Source organism: Sturnira hondurensis, unplaced genomic scaffold, assembly GCF_014824575.4.
Source record: "Sturnira hondurensis isolate 20B ecotype Veracruz unplaced genomic scaffold, ASM1482457v3 Scaffold0001872, whole genome shotgun sequence".
Classification (NCBI taxonomy): Eukaryota; Metazoa; Chordata; class Mammalia; order Chiroptera; family Phyllostomidae; genus Sturnira; species Sturnira hondurensis.
The window spans coordinates 32,400,711-32,428,489 of record NW_028074503.1 but is presented as its reverse complement, the minus strand read 5'-3'; the positions used below and the strand labels follow the sequence as shown (position 1 = coordinate 32,428,489).

The window sequence follows — 27,779 nt, the reverse complement described above, 5'->3', positions numbered from 1 at the left end:
TAGCTGTAACATTCCCACCGCATTTACGGAAAGACTTGGCATTCTGCTCTAAGAGTCCTTCACTCATTCATTCATTCATTCATTCATCTATTCATGATGGTGGACTCATGAGCTCCTATTTTTTTCCGAGATTTATAGTGCATCACTGTTGATACTTTGGTGTTCTAATTGTCCCTGACTTGGTCAGAGAGAGCCCCTTGAGGCTGGCTTGTAAATAGGCCTCCCCAATTTTTTAAGCACCTTTTTATCTTCTGGCGTTAAGAGGATGTATACCTTATAAGCCTGGCTTTCTATCAACCCTACTATGGTGTATGAGTCTTTACATGTGCTGTGAAATTTGGTCTGCTGTTATTTTGTGGAGAATGTATGCATCTGTCTTCATTGTTTTGTTGAAGGGGATGTTGTTCTACAGTTTCTTTGTCGTCATGGCCTTTGGCTTTGGGGTCAGGGTGATGTAGGCCTCCCAGAATCATTTCGGAATTGTTCTCTGCTATTCAGTTTTTCTTGGAAGAGTTTGAAAGGATTGGCATTAATTATTTTTTATTTTATTGGCATTTTATTTTTTATTTTAAATATTCTTTTATTTATTTTTTAGAGAGAGGGGGAAGTAGGGAGAAACAGAGGAAGGGAAACATCATTGTGTGAGAGAAACATTGATCTGTTGCCTCTCACACACCCACAGCTGGGGATCTGGCCTGCAAACCAGGCATGTGCCCTGACCAGAAATCGAACCTGCGACTTTTCGGTTTGCAGGATGTTGCTCAATCCACTTAGCCATGCAGCCAGGGCGGCGTTAATTATTTTTTACGTGTTTGGTGGAATTCACCAATGGAGCCATCTGGTCCTGGGCTGTTCTGTGTTGGGAGGTTTGTGATTCCTGATTCAGTCTCACTATTATTAGTGTGTTCAGATTTTTGAGTTTCTTACTGAGTCACTCTTGGTAGGTTGTGTGTTTCCAGGAATGTACCCTTTATCTTAGGTTATCCAGTGTGGTGGCCTGTAGTTGTTCAGTTGTCTCTTTGGACCCTGTGTGTTGCTGCGATACGAGACACACACAGAATCAGGTTGTTTATTGGAGACCTTTCCGTTATCTTCGTGTGTGCGTTCACCACTGTGAACTTCCCGCTCAGAGCTGCTTCCACAGCGTCCCGTAGGTTTGGCGTGTTGGGTTTCCACTTTCATTTCGAGAATTTTAAAAATTTCTCCTGCTTTCTTCAATGACCAAGGACTCTTCAGGAGTGTGTTACGTCATGTCCACATATTTGTAGATTTTCCCGCTTTCCCCATGTTGTGATTTCCAGTTTCATAGCCTAGTCGTCGGTGAAGGCACTGGGTGCGACTTTAGCAGTCACCTTCAATTTGCTAGGACTCGGTGTGTGGCCTGCCGTACACTCTGTCCTGGAGAATGCCCCAGGCACATCTGAGAAGAGTGTGTCCTGCGGCTGTCGGGTGGAGTGTTCTCCAGATGGCTGTCAGGTCCATTTAATCTATCGACCTGTGGTTAAGTCGAACGTGACCTTGGGGGTTTTCTCTCTGGATCATCTGTCTGTTGCTGAAAGTGGTGTATTTGTCTCCTCTTCCTGCTGTTGTATCGTTTGTTTTTCCTTTCAGGTCTGCTAGCATTTGCTTAATATATTTTGGTGCATGTGTAGGTATGATTGTTGCATCTTACCAATTGACCTCTTTGTCATTATATAATGCCCCTTTTTGTGCCTTTTTACCGTTCTTGGCTTAGAATCCATTTTATCTGATAGAACTCCTACTGCCTTTTGCTTTCTTTGGTTTCACTTGCAAGGACCATCTCTTTTCATCCTTTACTTTGAGCCTACGTATGTCCTCAAATCTGAAGTGGCTCTCCTCCTGTAGGCTGGACATACAGTATTTTAAACACGGCCTCTCCTCCTCGGGACTAGGAGATCTAGGTGTGAGAGGCTGCCTACCACATGTATGAGGCCTGAAATCGCTGACTCATAGGTGGGCCAGCTGTGTCTCCAGAGGTCTCCTGCAGGCACTGCTTTATCATAGCTGGCTCCAGTGAGCATTTTTATCGACATGCTCTGACCCACAAGTCGGTTCCGTGCTATGAAGCTGGTCCTGACTTTTGTCATTCGGAATGGAGACTCTTATTTCTCCTCTAGCACCTCATCGGTCCTTTAGAGAAAAGTATAAAACAAGGGTAGAACATACAGCGTTACAGAAGAGGTCTCGTTTGAACTGGGTTTTAAGTAAGAAATGTTATGTTATTTCTTTGTGTTGAAATATGTATCATTAGAACCACATATCTGAAAAAATAGAGGCTATTTGTGCAAGGGCGTTATACATATAACTTGCATGGTCTTAAACTTTGCAGTGACTTGACTTGGAATGAGATTGTCTTCACATTTAACTTAGTAGATGTTGACTAGTAACAGAAACAGAAGCTAACAGTTACCAAGCACCCGCTGTGTCTGAGGCGCTGTGCTCAGAGAGCATTGCGTAGGTGAGGTTGCATTCAAACCTGTCCACCTTTTTATGTTATCTCAACTCCACAGATGGAAATACTGCCCACCTGTTAATAAACTTGCCCCAAAGTTAAACACTTAATGAGTGTTTCCTGCAGGATTCCATCCCCGTCGCCTGTCTCCCTTTGCAGAAGAACTGAACACCAGGCAGGTGGCCATCCTAACTAGTGGGGTAGGCAGCCGTGGGCATTTCCATTCCCCTCTCCTCTCACCTGTCCTTCTCTCACTCAAGTGCCTGCTTTCTTACCCTGCAGGGAATGGTTGCCTCGTTTGTTAGGGTTCTTCCTATCACAACTTTCAGTCTCCTAGCGTGCTAAGGAGCACACTGCAGCCCTCAATGGAGGTTTTGCTGTGGGAAAGCTTGGAGGAGGCAGGGGCTAGGGAAGAAATCAAGTTCTGAGGAGTGAGTGGTTTTTGAACTAAACACCTAAGTAAGAGAAGAGTTGCTGAAACTTGAATAACACTTTTTATTATTTACATTAAAACATAAGTTACTCATTTAGGTGTTAATATTACAGTGAGTGAGGCTGAATATAAATTGAGAAAATCTGAGCCCAGATCTGGTTAAAACAATGAAATGTCATTTTAATTAAAAATATGGCATTGGAAGTTTCTTACAGAAGTAATGAGGGTAAGTAAATACAGCCTTCTGTGAAACAGTCGGGGGCATGTGGGGTTGTAGATTTTTAGGGCTTCTAAACTCACAGATGCCAGGTGCCTCGCACTGACCTCCCCACGTGTCCGTCTGTTTCCCCGCAGCCTCCTCCCTTGTCCTGCCTCTGCTGAGCTCCAGGGGCCTGTCGGAGCGGTTGTTCAGCATTCTCGTCTCCTGGATGTCCACCTACCTCCTTCTAAGCACAGGGTACACGCTGTTTCTAACCTTTCGTTTGCAGTGGCAAGTTTTAAATGATGTATTGACATCTCTCCATGAGTATTTAACCTTGGAAATGAAAATGTTGTATAAATCTTGAGGACTTAATCATAAATATTTTCTGTTCTGTAAGAGCTGTATGACTTGAATCATAATCTTCAGATTCTTTTCTCGGTATTACCTATTGTCTGTGTCTTTCTGTTTATTCTGTGAAGTTGCTAAGTTGTCATTTTACTTAAGTATTAGAAAATTTTGATTGATTATGGAGGTATTCTAAGTCTAAAACAATGACTTAGAAATGTTAGAAATGCACTAAAAATAGAGGCAGGAGGAACCAAATGATCTGATCCAAGTGTCTTTATTTGATCCCTGAAGGGAGGCAAGAGTGGGGTTTTTAAAAGAAAAAGTGTAGGCTTTCGGAGAGTTTAGGGGAGGGGTTAGTCTCTTGTACTTCCAGGCAGGTGCCTCAGAGTTCCAGGATGTGACCTGGGACAGTGGGTTAGGTAAAGGGCCGGGCTGTTCCCAGGTACAGGAGGGTCAGTCTGACCACGAGGCCGTGGTGGCTGGCGCCAGGTGTCTGTTGTGGGAGGTGGGGGAGAGTTTCGATGGAGCCTGGGGCTGCCAAGCAAGTCGGGACAACTGAGTCATGGGCAGTCCAGTGGGTGGAGAACTGGCCTGACTGGGTCAGGAGCAGTTTGGCGGGTTGGGGAACTGACCCGACCCTTTCGAGAAGAATTTTAGGTTTTGTTGCATTTCTTTTATGTACTTTATGCTTTGATTTATTCATTCTTCTTTGAATTTAATATTTTCACTCTTACATATATCATAGTCCAAATATTCCTTTTGATTCAGAAGACTTTTAGACTATTTTCCCAAAAGTCAGAGGATGCATTTTTAAGATCGAAATTTTCTTGCAAAAGAAAAACAGAAACTAGCAGCCTGAATTGGGGCAGGCCCTGGAACGTTCTCTGAACTCAGTGAAAACAGTGACGTGTGTCCCCCTGTCTACTTAGAAGAAGAAAATTCCTCACTCTTCTTGAGTTTCATTTCATCCTTACTTAAATTCTCATGAGGAGGAGAGATGTGCACATTGTAACAAACACCAAACAGAGCAGACAACCTGCGTAACCACTGCTCGTAGTTCGGCCCAAAGGTAGGATTCGGTTTTATTTAGACTGAACCTAGCGGTTGACCATGATGCTGCCGGTGGGTCATTGCCACATTAGATGACTTTGTAAAGCTATTTGGGGTCCAAGGCTTGGGTTCACTTTCAGAGTTGGAGGGATCTTCTCAAAATCTGCATGGTCGACCCTGACGTCCCAGGAGTTCCTGGCTTCCCCAGATAGGAGATGATGCAGTGGGTGCTGAGCCTCCTTTTCTGACCAGAGCGCCCCACGCCTCCGGTCTGTTCACCTCTCTTTGCGTACACCGCTCCGGGGCACCCAGCAGTGAAGGTGTCATATGAGAAGGTGTCATATGAGCAGGCGTCATATGAACTGGTGACAGTTCACCAGTTACCTACTAAGGTCTTCAGGTAGGCTTGCTGTCAGACTTTGAATTTTGAACTTCTGAATAAAACATGCAACCTGTCAGCTTACTCTTCTTACTCAAGAGTGACAAAGATAATGAGACCTTAAAACTCTTTACCATGGTCCACTTATTGGTGAAATTATAGAATAAATAGTAAGAATCTGTCAGTGTATAAATGCATATATGAATTAGAACATGCACAGGTTTTGGTCTAGATGAGAAATTTGAATGTAAAACTGTTTCTCTTCTGACCCAGCATTTTGGGGTGACACATGAGTTTCATTAGAGACCACACTCAGAGGTCGCTTTAGGAAGTTGGTGTTTGAGATGGTTCAGAAATCTATGCCTGTTCTACACAGTCACCGCATAAGTTTGAAAGCACTAGATGGGTTTGAAGGAATGTGTAGTAGATCAAAAAATGCAAATAAGTGTAAACATAGGTCTGGTTTGCTGGATTAAAAGTTAAGAGAGGAGGGAGAAAAATGGATGATTAAAGTTGAATTTTGAGTGAAAAAGTATTTCATAATGTAGTGTGAGTTAGTCACGTAACTAACAGGAGGGATATGCATTATAGTGTTTTAAATCATCAATTTGTCATCACAGATACCAAAACAGATTATACTAAGTACATTTGATTTGTTTTAAGAAAATATAAAAAGTGAAAATTCACACCTAAAATCAGAATATTGAGTGTGACCTTACTGAATCATTAGTAAATATATGTTCAACATTAGAAAGTATATTTACTTTTGCAAAAACATTGAACAGAGGTAGCCCAAAACACAGTCCAATAATTTCAATTAGTACATTTTTTCATTGTCAAATCAGTTTTACAAAACGTAGTCCACACGTCATCCTTTCACGTCGCTCTCTCGGGCAGCCTGGTGGGTTCTCTGTGGAAACTAGAGCACAGTCAGAATTACAGGATGTTTCAAAGAAACGCAGTTTTATTACTTTATAGCAATTCAGTAAAGTAATCCTAAATTCTTACTAACAATGTATCCTTGATTTTATGAACAAAGAAGATTTATTTTCCATTATTTTTATGCAAATAGAAGCTATTGTAGTACTTGAAAATAGTTCTAAGTTGGCTGAAATTTCCCTCTGATTTTGTTTGTATCGTTCCCTCACACACTAGAATACAAAACTAAATAAATGCCTTTTCAGTCCTGTTCCGTATGCACAGAGGCCAAGCTAGGAGATGCTGATTTAGTACTGTTTATTACGTACACTATGGGCCCACAATGCCATTTTACTGGTGTTCCAGTTTATTAATTCAGATATGCAGACTTTATCCAAGACAGTAATTGTCTGAAGAAGTAAAGTCCCGTAGGAAGTTTGTCTTCGTCAGATTTATTCATCTGCATTTCACAAAAGGAAGTAATCATAGTTTATAGTTTTTGAGAGGAAATCTACAGCACTATTTCTAGACCTATGGAATTTTAGGGTTTGGGTTGGTTTGTTTGGCTGTCTGGTCACTTCCAGCTGGGTACGTGACTCACTCACTCAGCAAAGGCTTGTGAGCTGGGCCTGCAGGCTGGCCAGGCTGACGCAGAGATTGGACAAAGCAGCAAGGAGTGCCCGGAGGACACGGGATGAACGGGGTGACGTGCACCGTCCACGGTGTTTGGGGATTGCAGCGGTGGGACCCTTGTCCCAGACTAAGACGGAAAGGACAAGAAAGGCTTCTGTCACCGGGTTATCGCCCGAGCACGTCTCCTTTGCCCACATCCCACCCAAGCCTAGACAGAGGTGCGTGTTGCACAGCCACCTGTGGAGCGGAGGTGGCTTCTGTCTCTCCCTTCAGTCAACAGGACGGCAACACTCGCGTGGGGGCTGCAGTGCAAGCCTAATCACGTTCTCGGGGAGTTCCTAAAGTGGCAGTGTTGGCTTGTGGGGCGGGAATGTTTTTGAGATTCTCGATGCGTAGTGTTCAGTCGCCTTCCGGAAAGTGTTTTCTGCCTATACGGAAAAGGTGAGGTTTCTTCTTTCAGTACACTGTTGTCAGCATTTTTTTAAAACTTTGGATAAATATGGTAAGTGAATATACTATCTCCCTGTGGTTTTAATTTCCGTATCAGTTATCAGTAAGGTCGAGCATATTTTTATGGATCTATTGGCTCTTTTTCTGTTGTTTTTGAGAGTTGCATGTTCCTGTATGGCAGCTGTTCTCTAAAAAGTTTGGGACCCTTGTCCTGCTCGTTTGGTGTGTTGTAGCAATGATTGTAACTCCAGAGCTGCCCTCTTCCCTTCGCCTCAATACTTTCTTTTTGTGTGCTGTCATATGCTCTATGAGTTATATTTGAGTATCTCCACTATCTTAAACTCAGCGTGATCTCAAGACTACCCATCTCCAAAAAATGGTGTTGGGGTTGATATTTAAATGTTACTTTTCTTTCCTACTTTCTTCTTCTGGAAAACATAGAAAATTTAAGTTTTGTGATATTGTGCCTTAGAAATGTTATCAGGATTGTTTTAATTTTGAAAAAGCCCTCTCAGTATCAATTTGACTTTTAATTTGTGTACATTTTTCCCTTTTATTCCTGCCTTCCCACTTTTACCCCCCGACCCCACCCTGTAGGCATGAAGCCCTCTTCCCATTAGTGCTGGCCTGTTTGATGTTTGTCTGGATACACATGGAACAGGAGAGCCTGCAGCAGTCTGGTGTTGCCTGTAAACAGAAGGTAGCTTGTCAAAATCGTTGTTGCATTTATTTGAAAGCATTAAAATACTCTCCATTCCATAAGGAAGTTGCATTGTTATTTCATCAAAACTTCTACTTAAAATTGTATGCTATTTATTAGTAATTAAGTTAATAATTAAGCTAAATAATTAGCCTATTAGGCTATTTTTGACTTAGAAAAGCACAATTTATTGTTTCGTAGGCATTATGTAGGATGGGCTTTTCTTAGAGATTATTTGAGAATCACTGCTGTAAAAAAGATTAACATCAGTGAAGGAATGGAGGAGAAGGAGTGTTCTTTATTTTACCTTCCTCTATCTTTACATCTGAGAATATTTATCTTGTCACAAATCAGTTAATGAATTTGATTATAAGGTGACATTCATGTTCCCTGTGTTGTTTTTCTCGTTCTAGTCATCCAAATCCAAAATGCTCATTCCATCTCCTTAGTGATTGCGGCCTCAGAGCGAGTCTTAGCCTGCTCACTCTCCAGTGTGCTCTGAACCGACTGAGAGCCAGTCGGAGCTGAAGGACGCCTTCATTGTCCTGAGAGAGAGTTAAATGGACGTCTCTTGCCTTTATTTTAGTACCAAGGTCATTATTAGAAATTGGTGATAGAATATTTACAGTTTCATTGAGGTCAGATAAAATGAATATTGCAGAAAAACTCTTTCATAATTGATCTATCCTTAACTGGTTCCAGTTGAATTTAAAGGGAGTAGTTGATAATTTCGACTAATGTATTTCAATAAAAAGAAACTTTATTGAAGTATATTGAATAATTATTGGTTTTTAATGTTTAGTCCTGGAATATTAAAACAATATATTTTCATCAGATTTAAGTAAATGGTCAGACTATCCTCAATATTGAATATTAAAAACTTTAATATTAAATTTAAAAGTAAGGTTCATTGGGTCATTTTTAAGTTCTATATTTTAACTGAAGACAGGTCTTCCTTTTTCTAGAAAAAAGTATTAAAGCACCCTAAGAAATTACTGAACAATTTAATTACAGGAGGAGTGGGGGTGAGGGCAGTCTCCCTTTAAACTTACCCATGACATTTGGTTGTGGGGTTGGGGGTCATCAAGCAAGAGTGCGCCTTTCTTGGAATTGAGTGACTTTCTATTTTACCAAAGACAGAAGTATTTTGCTTTTTTATGAAAAGGAAGTGATTTCTCTACAAATAGAACTAACAGAAGAACAAAGAAAGAGATAAATATCCAGTTTCATCATACTTTTTAGTATCATGCCATGCCCGGATTTGAGAAGATCAGGACCCTCTGACCAGTCAGGCCATAGAAAAGTGAATTATGTAGGGATTTAAAAGGGAAGCGTTCACAGAGGCTGAGAAAAAGCTCAATTCTCACTCTTACTGCACAGACAGCAATCCTGCGATCCTGTTCAGTATCTCATTAGCAACATACTTTATTTTTTGGCAGACTGTATGAAGGTGTGATAAAGCTATAGGAGAAGACTCATTGCTGATTTTTTGGGTTGTTAACACACAGCATCTTTCCAGCGGTTGTGGCGCAGACGTGCGCTTGCCTTTGGACGTGAGCTGCCAGCAGGTGCCCTCATGCTTCCTGTCGCCTGCAGGTCAGCAGCCTCCGGTTCTGCGGCGGCCCGGACCTGACCCAGTGCCGACAGCTCTGTCCGGATGACGTCCGAAGGGCCTTTTTCCTCGTATCCTTCGTGTGGGCTGTTAAGTTGCTGCAACCGCCCACTTAAGGGAGTAAGAACAGGGGGAAGGTGTTTCTGCCCATCACCTAATAGCGGTATTTCCTTGGAGGACATTTAACCCCCCTCTCAATCATAATTTTCTCATAGTTCACATTTTTAAAAAACTTTGAAACTACAGAAAAGCATAAAGAATGACATAAATAATGACATATATATATATATGTGTGTGTGTGTGTGTGTTTCTACCATCCAGAATATTAACAGTTAATATTTCATCACACATGTCATACTTTTTTTAAAAAAATTAAAACACTTCAGCTAAAGTCAAAGTCTCAGCTCCCAGCACCTGTCTGATCCCCTTTGCCCAGAAGAGACCACTGTCAGGGGTTTGGTTTGTGTCCTTTTGTGTGTGTTAACTTATACTACACTCATGTTGCAGCAGCTGTGTCTCAGGGTGTGGGTCACATCTGAGGGGTTCCGTGTGAAAGTTATCAGAATTAGCAGTTTGAAAGGCCGTAGGACGGGGTAAAGTCTCACTTCGGGAGGGCTGGCTGACCCGCTTTGAGAAGTCGCAGGGAGGTGTCCCCTTTGGACTTGGCCCGCTGCTGGAGCGGACCTTCCAGGGCCAGAGAGTGAGTGAGCTCCTGTTCTGCTCCGCCTCTTACTTTCACTCTCAGTCTTACCTTGCCTCTCTTTTTTTGTCGGCTCCTTCCACTCAGCATATATGAATAAAACACTTCTCTCCTTGAACTCTACATCCCCCTCAATTGTCACTTCATCTTGTCTTTTCTGTTTCTTTCCAAGCTCCTTGAAAGAAAAGTCTGTAATTGCTGCTAGTGTTTCCTCCCTGTTCAGGTACTGTGTCCTCAGGTCCAGCACAGTGCCGGGCACACGGCGGGTGGCACACAGCAGCGCAGTGACTGTTTGCCAGGCCTCTCTCGGGCGGCAGGGCTCCCTGACGGCACACAGTCTAGTCTATTCAGTCTTACTTAACCACTCGATAGCATTCACCTCCATTGATTTCTCTCTCTTTTCCCTTGGCTTCCAGGACATGATTCAGGTTCTCTTCGTAGCTTTTCAGATGGTCTATTCTCCTTCACTTAAACTCACTCTTCCTTTGTCTGATCGTGAACGATGCTCTTCCCCAAGCTCCATCTTCAGCCTTCTCCTTCTGCTGTGCCTAGAAAGCAAATTAGCCTCATAGTAGAAGAGGCGTGTCTTTTCTAAGTGAAAAAGGAATTTATTTAAATTCTGTCTTGTTTTGGGATTTCCTTAACTCTTGTTAGGTTTTCTTCTTAGTGACAGCGTTTTTTGGAACTGGAAATATCGCTTCTATTAACAGGTAATTTTAAATAAAAATAGTGTATGTATGTATGTATGTACATATATCTCTCTAAAAAGTAATACAATTGGGATTTTTGTACTTGCTTTTTATTCTGAAAAATATATTTTGGAGATTGGTATGTTATTGGCTCATATACACCTACCTCATTCATTTTATTTATTTTTAAATTATTTTTTAATATTTTATTTGTTTATCTTTAGAGAGGAAGGAGAGACGGAGAGAAATATCAATGTATGGTTGCCTCTCATGTGTCCCCTGCTGGGAACTGGCCTGCAACCCAGGCATGTGCCCTGACTGGGAATCAAACCGTGATCTTTTGGTTCACAGGCCCGTGCTCAGTCCACTGAGCTACACCAGCCAGGGCTACTTTCAAATTATGTTTTTATTCTCACGCAAGAGCATGCTTAGATAGGGGAGGGGGGAAGAGGGAGAGAAACATCGGTCGGTTGCCCCTGATACTGGCCATGTGGAACACAGGCATGTGCCCTGCCTGGGAATCGACCTGCCGCCTTCCAGTATATGGGACGGCGCCCCGGCCAACGTGAGCTGTACCAGCCAGGGCTTGCCCCACTCATTGTAGCTGCTTTATAATGCTCCTTGATACAATGTACGCTTTGTGTTTTAGTAAGTGTAGATTCCAGGGAATTCATTAAAACATCCTTTTTAGTAGACATTCTCTTAAAGGCGCAGTGTGAATTCTAAAATTTTTTCTTTATGTTGCTTCCTTAGCTTTGATCTTGCCTCCGTCTACTGCTTTCTGACCGTGTTCAATCCTTTTATTATGGGAGCGCTGATGTTGTGGAAGGTCAGTTTTCTTATTTTCCTAAGATACTGGTTAATGTGACGAACTCACTGTAACATTAAGATTCTGTAACATTATGTGACATTGGGATTATATATAGTCTTTGTGACAAAGGCAAATGGCATGGAAAGAAGATAGCTTCCCAGGCACTGTGGGATGGGAGGTGGGACCCTCTGGCCTCTATTCTACGATATAAACTGATCTTTTGGCTTTGCTCTTAAGCTCACTAGCTTCAGAAGAGCAGGGTCCTGTGTCAGCCTAGGAAGTGCTGTCAGAGGTGATGCGAGCCTGCGGGCAGTGCAGAACTGCGATCAGAACTGCAGGAAGTTCCCCAACCCACATTCCCAGCCACAAGACTGTACACATGTTGTACTCTTTTGTCCTAGTCCGTGTACCTGGAATTGACTCATTCATTCAATAAATATGTCAACTGCTTACATTCAGTAACACACCAGACACCCACTGGGTGCTAAGGATACCAATATAGTGACTAATTATCGGCTTATTAGTGGTTCACACTCGCTGGTGGAATTTAATTCATGTGCTTTCCCTTCGTCTCTGGGGCCATTACACTTATCTTAGTCCCTCCACCGTAGCGCCTGGTACATTTGACGTAGTTAGTTCAGTTCTCCCTTGGAATCTGAGGGGGGTTGGTTCCAAGACCCCCCCGCCTCCGCTGAAGGTACAAAAATCCACGGCCCTTGTGGAATGTGGACTATGGTGTGGTATCTGTATGTAGCCCACACACAGCCTCTTGATTAATTTAGTTATCTCTAGATTATTTATAATACCTAATACAATGGAAATGCTATGCAGTTTGTTGTTCTAATGTTTTATTTAGGCAATAATGACAAGAAAAAAGTCTACATTTTCAGCACAGATAAAACCATTGTAGGCCTATCTGCATAGCACACATCAGCAATAACAGAACTTTTCCCCCCAAAGTATTTTCAACCCATGGTCAGTTCAATTGATGAATACAGAGCACAAACGGTGTATATTTGTTTGAATAAAGTAACTAATATCTGCCAAAAAGCCAGTTACATTTCGTTCAGATCACAGCAGTAGTGTTAAAAGAATGTATCTCTTCATAGGATTAATACCATTTTTTTTGTTATTGCACTAACACAAATGTTAATTTTAAGAAATGTTAAAAAGATGTTCATTGTCTCGTGTTGCATTCACTTTAGGACAGGTATTCCTTCCTTAATCTCAATTTATATTTTTTGTGGTGGTAGTTTTTTTCTCAGTCTGTTAAAGACTGTGGGTCTTTAATTAAAACAAGAGAAAAAAGAAGAAAACAAGAGTTTTGATTAGAATGCCCCATCTTTAACCTCTCTCCTGCTTCAGTGAGCTTTACTGACAATGTACTGATGACTTCTTTTGCCTGATGTGGCTGGAAGTGGAGGTCCCCCTGAACTTTTTACTCTGGTCGTGTATCCTTTACTTGAAAATGGATCTTGTGCAGTTTTTTTAAAAATTCTTACTTAGATATTTCTAGAGCGAGGGGAAGGAAGGGAGAAAGAGAAGGAGAGAAACATCAATCAGTTGCCTCTTGCACACTCCAAACTGGGGACCCGGCCCACACCCCAGGCACATGCCCTGAGCAGGAACCGAACTGGCAGACTTTCAGTTTTCGGGATGATGCTCCAACCCACTGAGCCACGCTGGCCAGTGCCTTACACAGTCTTAAACATTTCTATATCTTCTCACTCTCCTCTTTTAAAAAATTTCAAGCATATATATATATATATATATATACACACACACACATATATATATTTTTTTAAACTGGTCACTGGAAAGCAGTACTGTAAAATATTATCAGTGTTAGCTCTGAATTATGGGTTTCCAACCACTATCAATTTTAGTTTCCTTTTTGTGGTTTTTAAACAAATTATGTTTACAATGAGTATGAATTTTATAAACAAATAAATTAGTATTAAAATAAATCAACCAAAAGCCATGGTAAAGCAGCCAAATCATGTTTATGGAGTTACAGTATCGAATAAGCAGATGGGTTCAGGGATCTGGGAGTCAGATTACAAGGCTCCATAATTTGTTTGGCTTGGGCATTCTGTCCTTTCACACCCTCTTGGGGTCATTTGAACGTGGCCACTAATGGGAGTTAGAGGAACAGAAATTTGTAGTAGGTGTTATTTGGAGTGGGTGTCGATGCGTGTTATTGCTTACGCTGCCTGCGCTCCGATGGGGGTTTCAGACGCAGCCGCCCTGTTCTGCACGTCACTGGTGTCGTGGCTGTGTTTCAGCATTTACTCTTCACTGACAGAGAAGAGTCATTTGACACATTTCTATAAACAGAAATGATATTTCAAAAGGCTTCTCAAGTGCTTCAGTGTGGCATCATTTGTTGTTCTTTTGAACAGATTTTAATCCCCTTTGTTCTTGTGATGTGCGCGTTGGAAGCCATTCAGTTAACCACCCGGTTATCATCGAAAAGGTACGAGGAATGTGTGAGAACCATCGGGGTTGCCACTTTTTGGAAATGAGAGTAAGCAAGTGAGGTTGTTTCATGTGATTGTCACTGAGGCACTGTGACAGAGATTGTTTGTTATAAAAATTAGAAAAAAAATACTTTGCCCTTAAACTGGAGTTGTTTCACTAGAGGAAGTCAGGAAATCAGGGCCTCTAGGGGCAAATGTGCCTTCCCAGCCTCGACATGTCATTAGGCGACCACTCAAGCTAGTGAAGAGCCCCCCACAGAACAGCAAAACACAGGTGTTCAGTCGTCGCAGCGAACGGCTCGTATGTACAGATACATCGGCGCCTGCACAGCAAACGAGGGCTTTCGTCCTCACTGGTGGAGGAGGCTTATTTCTTAAACATGCGTTAGATGAATGTGTTAAGATTATTTTGTTTTGCATGTTTTAAAATCAGCTGTTCTAAATGTCAGTACTATACACAGCTTCTCAGTTGTGATTTCTACGTGTTTGATAAACGAGATGGGAAGTATTCCTTCTGCGTTGGGGGTGTTTCTGGAGTAGTGGGTCTTTAGCAGTGGGGCCTCTGGAAGAGAAGCTGTCAACTCCACAGTTTTTTTGGGTAGAGTTGCCTCTACCGAAAAAAACTGCCTCATCAGCGCTGGGCATACCAGCCTCTCTGAAAGATACTTCAGATAAACATGACATTTCTTCGAAGTTCAGTTATAATTTAATCAAACTGGCATATTCAATGCTGAAAGTAACTAATATTATCACAGATTTGCATGTTTTCTTGATGAGTTTAATCTTGAACTTGGTTTAGCATGTTATTATGCATGCGCCGTAATAAAGAACAGATTTCTTCCCAGTTTAAAAGTAGTAGAAATCTGGCTTTTAGTTTAATTTTATGTATTGTTCAGAATATTTACATAAATTTAACATTGAAGGCATTTATACGTATTCAGTATCCCATAAAAGATACCTAGATACAATAAAAATCTGGTAACTAATGGTACTTGCGCACTTATTAAAGGATGCGTTTTTAGAAGAGATTTTAATTAATGTTTAAACAAAAAGAGCTGGGACATATGGGATGAGGAGTAGAAGGCTTGTCAAAATGTGTCTGTGCACGTATGTATGTATTTGTGTTGTTGTGTACAGGCCAACGCCTTGACCTTAGACTTAGCCTCTGGGAGAGAGAGACAGACAGAGAGAGAGAGATCAGTTTGCTGTCCGACTTATTTATGCACTCACTGACTGCTTCTTGTATGTGCCCTGACTGGAGATTGAGCCCACAGCCTTGGTGTACTGGGATGGTGCTCTAACCAACTGAGCTACCCAATCAGGGCTCATTTTGATTTTAATGTGGTTTTAAAACATGCCTGTTGTATTATATGTATAATTTTTGTTTATTTTTTCCAGTATTTTTCTCATGGTTCTCGTCATATCAGACATTATGGCTTTGGTAAGACATTCTTGAATATTCACTATAAATAAGATTGAGAAGCTAGATGCTGAGTTAATTTAATCAAGATAAATAAGAGTGCATTTCCGTATGTGAAATCTTTAGGTATTGAGCTATACATACTGGAATCATTTACACATGTAGATGAGTTTCTTTTTATGTGACTTAGGCAGTAAGAGTGCTCTTGTTAAGGTGTCAAAAGTCTTCTTCCTTGATTTATTCCAATCTGTCATTTTATACCTAGTCCTCCGTGGTGCATGGGTCGGGAATAAACTTCCATAGAAAGTTAACAGAAGAGCTAACTTTAGATTTAGGCAATACATTATTTTCCTACTTGAAATTTTTTTCAAACTCTTTTCTCGGATTGAAAAAGAAAGGAAAATAGGTAGGGAAGGAGGAGCAGAAGGAAAGAGGAAGCAGAGCTTTTCAAGTGGGAAGATGTTAACTTTCTACCTGCAAGTTCAGGGGCTTCCCAGCACTACCCTTGGGCTTGATAACTCACTAGATGGACTCACAGAACTCAGTGGAGCCTGTGACATTTGCAGGTATGGTGTCTTCCAGGGAAGGGAAGCACACTAAGTAAGATCCACCACCAGAAGAGATGCAGAGGGCAGAGTCCAGGAGGGTCCTCTCCCTGGAGAGCCACGGCAGCATTGCTCTTCCAGGGTCTGCGTGGGACAAGACAGAGTACTACTGCCAGCCTGGGCCACCAGGCCCTTGGGGTCCGGACGTCACTGGCGCTCAATAGCATATTGTTCCCATGGCTGACCTTTAATCTCCAGTCCTTATACATGTAGAACTGATACCATGTGGCCCAAACCCCCCCCCAAAAGTCACATTATTAGACTGTTCAGTGACCAACGCCCCCTGGACAAAACATTCCTTATCAGGCATGGCAGCCCAAGGGCCCAGAAACCACCTCTTAGTAGATGAGGGCAAAAGACAGACCCCTCTTAGGGTGTGGTTAATTCTTCACTGCACAGCAGACTCTGTGAGAACCAATTAGAGACAGCAATGACTGCAACTTCTCACATCAGGCTCCTGGTGGTTAGATTTGGATGAGAGCATTTTTGTGCTGTGCGGAGCTAGGCCTTCAGTACAGGCAGACCTCAGAGATACTGCAGGTTTGTTCAGTTCCAGACCACCGCCATTACAGGGGAGCATTACAGTAAAGGGGGTCATAGTCCTTTTTTTGGTGGAGGCCCTCTTGTCTTCAGTTTACATAAGAAAAGAGCACACACACTATCTGTGAAGCAATAGATGAAGCAAAGTGTAATAAAACAAGGCATGCCTGTGTATTTCTGAAATTGACCACACGTAACATTAGGACAAATCAGCTTTCAGTTTTGGTCACAAAGTGGCAAATAGGCAGAATGTTTATAGAAGAGAATTTAAATTCTCTGATTTCAAAGTTCATATAAAGAATCAGATGGTTTCGTTTAACTTAGGAAGCGATCTGTGCCTGGCATCGTCTCTCACCTGTCCCTCCTGTTTCTCTATCCCAGCCACACCTGGGGCCTGCCAGCCTCTACCTGGACCGTTGATGTTTGTAAAGTTTACTCCCTCTGTCAGAAACAGACTCCTCACAGCTCCCTCTTCCCTCTGACTTGCACTTTTCACATGGATTTTTGGACTTTTTACTGGGACAGCCTTCCCTTACAATCCAGGCAGGGTGTGTGCCCCTTCCTCTGGGCCCCCACAATGGCCGGTGTGTTCTGGGGGGGCACACCCATCGCACACATGTGCGTGTGTGCCCGGTGCCTTGACAGATCATGCCTTTGATTATAACGTCCAGGAACCAGGACCTAACACAGCGATCAGCACGTAGCAGGAGGTCCGTAGACACTGGTTGACGGATGGGTGCTGTGGCTTCTTTTCACTGAGGCCTTCGTATCATATGATGCCTTGTTTTAAAGTTGGTTCTCGTTATTTCTAATTATCCACAAATGTCACTTTTGTGTTGATTCGATGGAATGGTAATGTTTCTGGCTTTGATACGATTGCATACTTTAGCCCAAGGCAAAATTTCATTGAGAGCCACATTCTTATGATTCCAGTTCTGCAGTGATTCTGAGGGGTCAAAATCTGAAACATAACCCTAAAACAGCATTGGTTTTCAACTGAGTCTAAACAGCCTTTGTTTTTCATGGAACCCTGTTTTGTTTTTGTTTTGTTTTGTTGTTACAGCATTTTTTCTTCCTGGTCAAGGATTACGGCAGCTGGCTTGATATTGGAACAAGGTACAGTATGTATTCATACAGAAATTCTCAATCATTCGGGGAAAATGTAAGTAGATACTGTTACAGAACAAGGCCAAGGGGGGCAATTATTTGGCCCACCCAGGGACACCAAAAACTGTTACAGAACAACACACACACAGGTTCATTATGTCTGTCGCCAATAGGAAAGACATCTCTCAATGCCAGAGATTTGTGAAAAGGAAAGGAAATGTGTATTTAATGCTGTACAGACTTAAAGTCTTAGTGACCTAACATCTTCATTTAAAATATCAAAGTCCTTTGGGATACCCACAGACGCACAGATAAGTGCTTCCTTACCCCCTGCCCTAATTTGAGGTATCGTAACTCAAGAAAAGAAGCAAACGTCTGGGATCCAGGCCGCTGATACGTCAGCTGTGTCGCCATCCAGGCAGAATCTCTAATTAATTCTAAGCCGTGTGGCACCTTCTCATGGTCCACTGGCAAGAGTTCTTTGTACCCATTTTCCAGGCAAAGTCTCTCCTGCTTCCCAGGCCACGTGGCCAAAGGCAGCACCTGGAAGCCACGTGGTGCTTACTCTCCCTCACATGGCTGTGGGGGTCCCCACCCTGGCAAAGCCGCATGGCTCCCTCTGCAGAGCTGCACGTGGCCCTCCCATTGGCTGCCGCGTCTGGGTTTTAAATCCCTGCACTGTCCTCCTCTGCAGCCCCACTTCCGACTCCTCCCACAATCAGTTACACTTGCCAGCATTCCTGGGCTGCCATTGTGGGTCTGGGCAGGTGTGGCCCCATGTAGAGGAGCCAATCATCTCCAAGCTCTCATGCAGGTGCTGTCACCGGGGGACCTGCTCCCAGTTACATCTTGGATGGAAGTCTCTTCCATCCTCCTGGCTCAGAGCATGGCCACAGCTATTTAACATATCTGTGCAACCAGTTAAAGGTTACAGATAAGTTAAATGACCATGCCAGAGGTTAGCTGCAAAGCCTTTGCTGTACAAAACAGCTCTCAATGGCCCTGCTCCATTTGTCTCTTCCCCCAACTCACACCTGAGGGGGAAGGGGTGAGGACATCTTATATGTCTTTCTAATATTTCCTGGACACCTCGAGTTCTGGACCCCATTTCAAATCCCTTTTGGGGTTCCCCCTTGGCTGCACCCTGTTAAAATACCTTAGTAAACAAGATGCCAGTTTGATTTTTGAGGTAAGCATAGCAAGTAGCAATTATTTAAGGCTCCAGAAGTGAGACCCATCTCTCCAGTTCTTGGCATTGATCCATTAGCAAATGTTTTCTTGGGGTGATGTGTTCATGGGTGTTAAGTGGGGAGAGGCCTGCAGGACAGTGGGAAGGGATGTTGCCCAAATCCAGGTGCTCAGGGGACTGGACTCCACAGTCTTTGTCCTCATTATCTCTCCGTCTTGCTTTAGAGAAACGAAACCACTCAAGTTACAGTGGGAATTTTATGTGGCAGTTCAAATTTCACATGCTAATGATCTGCCACCTCCAGCCTGTGACGTGGGAGCCCTCTAACGTGGACTCCCGTGCCGTCGCTGTGTACACAGGTGGTCTGAACACAAAGCCAGGTCCCTCTTCACTGTGGTCTGAGTGTCAGTGATTGCCGTAGTCTGACACATTTCTTCTCTGTAAGAAGAAGAAAACACATTGATCCTTTTGCTGCTGTTTTCAGATGCATTGGAAGATGGAATATATTTTTGTAGGCTCGTTTTATTTCATTTAGTCAATATTTGTTCAGGGCTTGTGTTGCCAGGAATGTGTCGGTCTGAGTGAGACACTCCATGTTAGACGCTCTGTCGTCTCTTCCTGCCTCGTAGGAAGCTCTTGGCTTGTGCTGCCTTGCTGTTCACATCTGTGTCTGCCTCCCCCATCTGATTGGAATCTCTTCCATTCCATACCTTCCAGGTGCAAGGCACCTGAGAGGTACTGGTAGACTGTGGATTTGGGTTCCGTCACTCCTAAGTTTTCATGTGTCCTCACCAGGCCTCCGGCCCCTCTGCCCAATCAGATAGTGGGTCAGGGCCTGGGCTTCAGAGCCCAGCACTTGGGGTTGAACTATTTCTGTTCTTGAGCTGCGAGGCCGTCAGCAAGTGATTCCATCTCCCTGATCTCTCCCCTGCTTCTCATAGTCACTTCGAATGAATTAATCCATGTAAAGCACTTAGCACACTGCTTGGCATTTAATAAGCTTCAATAAATGGAAGCTATTATTGGCATTATTCTGTGGCTCTATTTTTATTCTTCATAGTGTTTCTTGCTCTTGCCATACCTCTCTTTACTCTCTCCGTAATTTGCTTGATTTATATTCATTTTAAACACAGGTCAGAATTTTGTTTGGAAAGTGCCCTAGTAAAATATGGCATTTTTGCATGTGAGACATTTTTATTTTTAATTGTCGTAAAGTAGACGTAATATAAACTTTAAAATGTAACCTTTTTAAAATGTACAGCCCGGTGGCGTTCAGTGCATTCACGTTGCTCTGCGGCCATCGCCGCCCCCCATTCCGCCCCCCTGAGACTTGGCCCCTGGAACTGCGATGCCCGTTCCCCCTCCCACTGTTCTTTCCGTCCCTGTGAATTGGACCGCTGGAGGTTGCCTTATACAAATGAAATTATACAGCATTTGACTCTTTGTGACTGCACTCTTTCCCTTAACAAAATGTCCTCGAGGTTCATCCAGGTTCTATTATGAACCGGAATTTCCTTTTGGAAGCTGAAAAATAAGCCATTATGTGTACCCACTGATGGGCCGATGGGTCGCTGTTGCCTGTTTGGCCCTTAAGATAAAGTTCCTGGGGACATGGATGTGAGGCTTTTTGATGGCAGAATTTTGTGTTAACTTGGCTCGAAATAAGTGCCAGGGAAGAAAGAGGATATAATCTTCACATGTAAATGTGCATCACTAATTTTTATTATACAAATGAAGAATTGGACTTTCTCCGATTAGCTTGAGGCTTCTCTTTACCTGGCAATTTTTTTCTTGAAACTATGAATTTTACTGTAATTACCAGTAGCAACACATATAAAACACAAAGCATTTTTATTTTATTTATTTATTTTTTTAAGCATTTTTAAATATCCATGATCTAAATCCAATCCAGCAAACATGTACTGATTACTAGATGTATGTGGGGAGTTGCTGGGAATGAAGAACACAGCACGAGGCTCTTAGGGAGCTTCAGCCTGGAGGAGGAACTAGAGTCATGACAGGCCGTGTAAGGTGTTCTCGCTGTGCAGACATTCGTCAAGGCCCCTACTTCAACCTTGCAGGGTAAGGGAAGACTCGTTGACTGGGGTGGCGGGTGGGGAGGTTAAACACTGCAGGCCTGGAGGGTCTAGAAGAGCACTGTGGATCACGAGATGTAGGGAGACCGTGTGGAGTGAGAAAGTAGGAAGATCTAAAGTCAGTATGGTGGCTGGTCTAGGTCAGCGGGTGCTCAAGGTAGTTCTGAGAGAGTCCCCAGCTGTTAGTTTCAGGTTAATACACAGTAGTTTCTTTACAAATAAAGACCGCAGTGCCAGGCAGCAGGCAGCGTATCTGTTTATGGGTGTAGTCCAATAGACTTCAAATGCATCTCCACAACAAGACTTTACCAGAATGAACTTGAGACTCGTAAGGGGAGTCTGCAGTGTGCTCAGCCCAAATGGGGGTGCAGGTTCGGTGCTGTCTGGAGAAGCCTGTGGCCCCAGGTGTTCTTGTAATGGCCGCGAAGCTGCCTGGGGCTGAGGGAGTTAAAGGGAGTGCTTTCTTTTCTTTTGATCTTCACACTGTCTTCATTCATAGCAGGTCATAAACTTTACAGAGTAGTGCCTTTTATATGGCGTACTGAGGGAAGTGCATTTTTTAAGCTAGAGGAAAAAGCCTTTGAGGTAATTTTCCTGACTATAAAAACATTTAAATTTATGTTCTAAATGTATCTGTTAGGAAGTGAACTGCAGTCCGATGGGCAGCAGTGCTGATTTGGGCTTCGCCGGTTTCCACATGCACTGTTGTTACGCCTTATTAAAATGCACATGACAGCTGAAATATCTCTTCTCTTTAGACACAATGAAAACTTATGAGTGTGCCCAGTAATATGTTAATGTCCTCCTAAACATAATGATTAAGCACCATAAAATATCTGTACTCTCACAGTGAAAACTGAGCTTTATTAAAATCGGTGCGTCTCCACCTTTTCTTCCCCAGTACATCTGACAAGTACGACCTGCCTCTCCTGCCCAGTCCCCTAGCTGGGACAACACAGTCAGACTTCTGTCACGTTGCACAGGTCACAGAGGCCTGCCTGGTGACTCCATAGGCCCCTCCACAGCCCGGCCCCCGTCTCCACCATCACACATGGGCACCTTGAAAACCACTGATTTAAAGGATGTCGAATAGTCACAGGGGGAGGGTGGGAACTGCTGAGTGCATCTCAAGTTGAAATGTGGTGCTCCTTTAACTCTGCTGTGCTGAGATGACACCAGACCTGACTGATGGAAACTGGGACGAGCTGAACACCTTACGGCTCAGTCGTGCGCGGATGACGAGCCTCACAACTGTCCCTGCCAATGGCGTTGGCATAAATGAGCCAAGAACCGTCACTGCAGGCCAGTGTACAGAGATGAGTGAGCTGTGTCTTTTATAAACAGACTTCCCCTGAGTTTGAGGATACATCTCCTCCTGGTTCTACAAAACTTAATTTGTTAAGAGATCATGATATTTAATATTTTGAAATAATTTAAAATAGTAAAAGTGGTAAAAGGCCTAAGTGCAATATCAAATTTAACGATAAAAGTCTAGAATGTAGTCTTTTTTTAAAGCTTTATCGAGATATAATTTACCTATCAAAATTCATCATTTTAAGGTTATGAGTGATTTAGCTGATTTTTAAAAATCAATTCAGTGATTTTCACCAAATTTCCTGACTTGTGCAATTTAGTGTTTGAGCATTTTCCATCCTCCCAAAAAATTGTCCCGTACCTGAATACAGCCTACCCTCGCTCTCATTTCCCGCCCCAGGGAACCACCAGTATGCTTTCTGCCTCGCAGGTCTGCCGGTTCTCGACACTTCAGTCAAGTTAGTCGTACAGCGTGTAACCTTTTGTATCAGCCTCTTCTTCACTTAGCATAATGAGTGCTGGCATTTATTTTTAATGCCGCATCTATCAGCACCTTCTTCCTTTTCATTGCTGAACAGCGTCGGGGGTGTGGGTCTGCTGCGTTTTGTTTACTCTCTCTAGTGTGAACTTGTACAGTGCTCATGGCTTTGCTTCATCCTCCTGGCCCCTGACTTCCGGCCTGGTCTTCCCCCAGGTCAGGTAGCTTTCCTGGATTTGACCCTCAAGGCTCCAGATTGGGCCATTTGCACTTCCTCACTCATTGTACCTCTGACTCCAAGCGTCAGCTGCTGGGATGGGGAGTAACCCTTCTTAGAACATGAAGTCGTGACCATGAGTCCAGCTTATTGGGTTAAGGATTTTGATCTTGGGAACCAGTGTAGATTTTGAAATATCCTGGAAGGAACAGAGTTGAATATGTATGAACGCAGCAGCCTAAGAGTTCTCTGGCTAAGCCTACCATAATTTGTAAACAGCACATACATAGGAATGTGCCACAAGCTTATTATAGAAAATATTATCAAGCACGTAGGGAAAAACAAGTCACCTATAACTCAGTGTCTCGGAACCTCTGCCCAGCATGTCGGTGCATAGCCTTTTAGCTGTAATTTATGTGCAGATACACACACTATGCAGTTTGGGTCTCCTGGGTTTTTTGGTTAAGTTCACTTTCTGTAATGACCATTTCCGCCATGTCACTAAACACTTCTGAACACACAGAGGGTTGGTGACTGGAGTAGGGTGAGGAGAAACGTGGTGAGGAGTTCAGAAAGACAGGCCTTCGGTGTCACGGCCTCAAAGGCCATTCATTGTGAGGAACTGGGGATTTATTCCAAGTGTAAGGCTGTGCGTTGGACTCCTGAGCAGGGAAGTGTTTGTTACGCTGCACGATTTGAAACCGCACTCCGGCCCTCGTGTGGGGACCATAGCGCAGGGACTGCAGGGACCGAGGGGAGGGGCAGGGAGGTCAGCTTAGAGGCTGTGGAGCTTGGCCTAGGGGCACCATTCCAAATGGTGACCAGAGGCTGGGTGTGCAAAGCTTCTGAAAAAGAGGTCTCTGGATTTGTGGATGGACTGGCTGTGCTGGGAGACAAGAACAATCGAGGGCGACTCCAGGTTTTTTGTATCTTGAATAACCAAGTGGATGGTAAAGCCATTTCCAGAGATGGAGAAGGTTCTAGGGTGGAAGAAGGTGTGGGAGATTAAGAGCTTGGTTTTGGACGTGCCCAATTTAAAATGCCTTACGTTAGGCTGCTTCCGTGGGATCTGGGGAAAGTGTTCTGGTTGTAGGATGAGAGGAACGGCAGGTCTGTGTGGTGGAGGAGATGCCTGCTCTAGAGAAGGAGGGGCAGTTGCAGAAGGAGAGCCCTGGGTGGGAACGTTGGAGCAGGACCCGGAACAGAAGGGGGGCTGCGTGAGGCAGTGGCACTGGGGGTGCATCTGGACATGGACATGGGTGTGTTAGTAGGAGTGAGGTGAGAGGTTCTCTCGCTTTGCTCTCAGTATTTTCTCAATAAAACAAGTCAGGTCACCTCCATAGAGAGGAGGAAGACGACAAAACTCTGGGAAGACTGGACGGTACGTGCTTTGACTGGAAGCCTAGGAACACTCGTGGACAGGTGTCCGGTCAGGGCTGGCGGGTTGAGGAGCGAGTCGCACCTGTGCCCGAGTGTGAAGCGAGCCCCCCGAGCAGCAGGCCTCCTGTGGGGATCCTTCCCGTCCCTGTGGCCAGGGCCGTCTGTTCCCTTCCACGGTTCCGTCACTTCTGATGCCTGCACGACAGTCATCTTCATGCCTTAGCGTCTTGGAGGCTGGTTTTACTTCACGTTGGTAGAGACGCTCCTCGTTTCTTTAAACATTTTGGGATTTTTTTTAAGCATTTGATTTTGATTATATGTTTATGATTTCTGTTTCAGGGGAGTCTGAGTTAAGTCCTGATTTAGTCTTCCAGGATAACAGAAAACAGAAGTTTCTCTGGTTTCCTTTCATTATACCTTGCTGGCTTTAATAGTTATTTCACAAATACTAATTGAAGGCCCGCCAGGCCTCGCATTGGCCCTGAGCAGCGCCACAGGGAGGGAAAGACATGTCATCGCCCCTGTCCCCGGACCTGGCAGGCCAGGGCAGAGGGCACGAGTCCAAGATCCTGTTGCGTTACTTTTACAGTGAAAACAAAAGTTTCAAAAATCTTTCTTAATGTTAATACTTGTGTAGCAACTAAGGATCAGATTTTATTGTTTTGTTTTTAGGTTAGGAGGCCTGTCCTAGACCAGACCCCGATCTAAACATAACTAGTTCTGGTTTCTAGTTTTCATTAGCCAACTTGTCTTTTCTCCTTTGAATTTACTTTATAAGATGGACCTAGAGAAACATCCCAGATAAGAAAATCCTAACCTGTGCCTTCCCAAAGGTGAGCCTACCAAACTAGCACTTTCCCATTGGATGGATGCTCTGGCTTAAAGACTGTAACAGTACCAAAAAAAAAAATCAAACCCGCTCAGAGTGAGAGGCCCTTCTTTCCTGGCCCAGGATGCGGAGCGGTGGGGATTTGCCTGTGGGCCTCCACGGGACTGCATGCAGAGCTCGGCTTGGTCTGGCCTAGGCCAGCAACGGACGTTTGGGTTGGAGTTACTGACAAGGTGCGGGGAGACCTGCCAGCCTCCTCTCCCTTTTCCCTTAATCTCCCAGGGGCTCTAGGTGATCCTGTTTAACTCACACCCAACAATCACCCTGTCAGCTGTGGGAAGACACGTCCCCTGGGGCTTGTCCTGGGAGCCACTCCTGGGTCGGGGCTTCTGTCACCAGCACCAGCACAGTTTGCTACCGGTGGAAGCCAGGACAGGGGAGAAAATATGGCCTCCCTCCATCCAGTCAGCCCAGTTTCAGGCCTGCTAAACCATTCTCCCTCCTTCATTGAAGGATATAAAACAGGTGAATCTATCACAGAGGTAGACAGTTAAATGTAACTCGGGTAGGCACTGTAAATAAATAACGTGACAATCTGCACCAGTATTGGTGCGGGAAGCCTCTGCTTTATTACACGTGTGTCGGATCTGTACCCTCAATTTCTTCCCATGCTTCTCCATTTATCGTCAAACCATGTTGTGTGTAGACAGTACAATTTCTGTGTTTGGAAAGAGACCAAACATTTACTATCGCTGATACACAAGAAACATGGCGGGGTGATTTTAAGAGTATTCATTATTCAGTCTGTTTCCAAAAGTCAGGGAGATAGTCTCTCTGACTCTGAGATTAATTAAGAGATGTGGGTTCTTTTTTCCCCTTTGTTTAGATTCCGTGACTAAAACTTGTGATGTTGCTGAATTTGAGTTTGAGCAACACTCTTCTTCGGCGACGCCGGTGGTGCCATCAGAGTTCTCGCTGACATCAGCGTGTGGAATGGCTCTGAGATGTCAGAGTGCTTCACCGGTGGGCACGCTGAGTCCGGACGTGACTCAAGGGCCCAGGAGTTAGGGAAACTTTTCTTTGTTTTTCTAAAACCTGGATTTTGAAATTCAGTTCTATTGGTAACAAAGACACAGTCACTGCTAATACCAATGAGACATTTTCATAACATACTACAGTTTTACTTACGCTCATCACTATTTCTTTAACAAATGTGTTTTTAACATTTTGATACCTCTTTCAAGGTCACTGACATCCTTTGGAATTCTGTGCCTTTGCGTGCACATTGAGAAACGTTGTTTAGAGGCATCTTAGGCCTGCCCTCTGGTGAGTTCTGTCTGCCCGTAACCTTTGTCTCTCCTTCGCAGTATCAGCCACTATGTGATTGTCATGTTCATGACCACTGTCCTCGTGCTGCTCAACGCCCTGGCCCAGCTGCTCACGACGAGGAAACTCAGACTGTGTGGCAAACCCAAAAGCCATCTCATCTGATGTCGCCGAAGCCATCCTTCAGCGTCTGGGTCCTGCTTCTCCGTGTCCTTTTCCACTGAAAGCTCGCCGAGGACGCAGCAGGAAGATGGGAACTGCTGTGTGGCATATTCTCCTGTAAAGAAGATTTCATGTGGAATTGGGAACTTACGGGTTGTCTGGAATAAAGGAGCTTCCGTTTTCTTTCGGTTCTGCGTGCGTCGGGTAGTGATGGCGTCTCTGGGAAGCTCTCTCCATTTCCGTTTTTCCCTGAGCTGGCAGCTCTTCTTCCGGATGTTTCTGAGCACCTGCCATAATCGTCCCCAACCTCGAGGTTCCCTGTGTGCACAGAGGACAAGGCTCCTGCAGCCTGTCTGATCATGGTCAAAGTCAAGTGGACGGCTGAACTAGAAGGAAATCCCCAGGTGGCACCGTAAATACTTGCCAAGTCTCAGAACTGGTTTTGCCCGTAGGTGGGACTACTGCACCCTGACCCTGGGGTGACAGACCCTCAGCATGTGTCACTCACATTTGTAGGGGCTTCTGGAGAAGCAGAAGCGTTCGCAGCGGTTGGTCGTTCTTCTTCGGGATGCAGCGTGTGTCTTAGCGCTGCTTCGAGGGTTTTCTAGCCAGCCACCCAAGTGCAGGCTTGACCTTTTCTTTTCTTCTTTTATTTCTTGATTCTCATGGAATTTCTGGGAATACAAAAGTAAAAAAGGCTTGGTATCTTGTCCAGGGGCAAAAGGGTAAAAAAAGGATTCGTTTTAAAAGGACTTTGAGAATTTACCGCAAAGTCTGCCTTCTGAAAGGTCAACATACTTCAGAAATGTCTCCATGTGCCTTTTTGCACGTAAACCCTCGATCTGTCGTGGGAAGAGGGTGTTGTGTGCGTCATTGAATCTTGTTTTTCCGAGAGCTAGAAATTCGTTAAAACTGTACATTCAGTTTCTGTTAACTCCATAGCTTTTATTAGGCATTGTTTTTACATAGTTCTTTTTTTTTTTTAGAAACCAAAGTTTACTTAGAAAGTTACAGAGATAGTAGAAATGAGCCAGCTGGGCTGTGTGGACTCAGGAAACAAGTCCCAGGAGCAGAAGGGGGCCTTGGGGGTGCGGGGAGACAAGGGCAAAGGCAGCCTGCCCACGGCGGGGGCGGGCAGGCGAGGTATGGCCTTACCCACGGGGAGAGTGCCCCATGGCCGAGTTCAAGTAACGGTTAGACTTTCTGACGCTGCCCTCAGGATCCCTGTTAAAATTGCT

The 27,779-nt window shown here is 44.0% G+C and overlaps 1 protein-coding gene across 4 annotated transcripts in view; it reads left to right on the top strand.

Annotated features, from left to right (window-relative positions):
• PIGN (phosphatidylinositol glycan anchor biosynthesis class N) overlaps positions 1–27,264 on the top strand; it is a 72,698-nt gene extending 45,434 nt beyond the window's left edge. For 2 of the 4 annotated variants that reach the window (XM_037035314.1, XM_037035321.1), the window contains exons 22-30: positions 3,261–3,363; positions 7,484–7,586; positions 9,183–9,269; positions 10,553–10,608; positions 11,341–11,416; positions 13,801–13,874; positions 15,277–15,319; positions 17,507–17,559; positions 26,421–27,264. In XM_037035314.1, the coding sequence (XP_036891209.1) occupies positions 3,261–3,363; positions 7,484–7,586; positions 9,183–9,269; positions 10,553–10,608; positions 11,341–11,416; positions 13,801–13,874; positions 15,277–15,319; positions 17,507–17,559; positions 26,421–26,544 (719 nt within the window). In that variant the 3' untranslated portion in view covers positions 26,545–27,264. Of the gene's footprint in view, positions 1–3,260; positions 3,364–7,483; positions 7,587–9,182; positions 9,270–10,552; positions 10,609–11,340; positions 11,417–13,800; positions 13,926–15,276; positions 15,320–17,506; positions 17,560–26,420 lie in introns of those variants that run through there. The other 2 variants (XM_037035341.1, XM_037035331.1) reach the window with 2 other exon arrangements.
• The last annotated feature ends 515 nt before the right edge of the window (positions 27,265–27,779 follow it).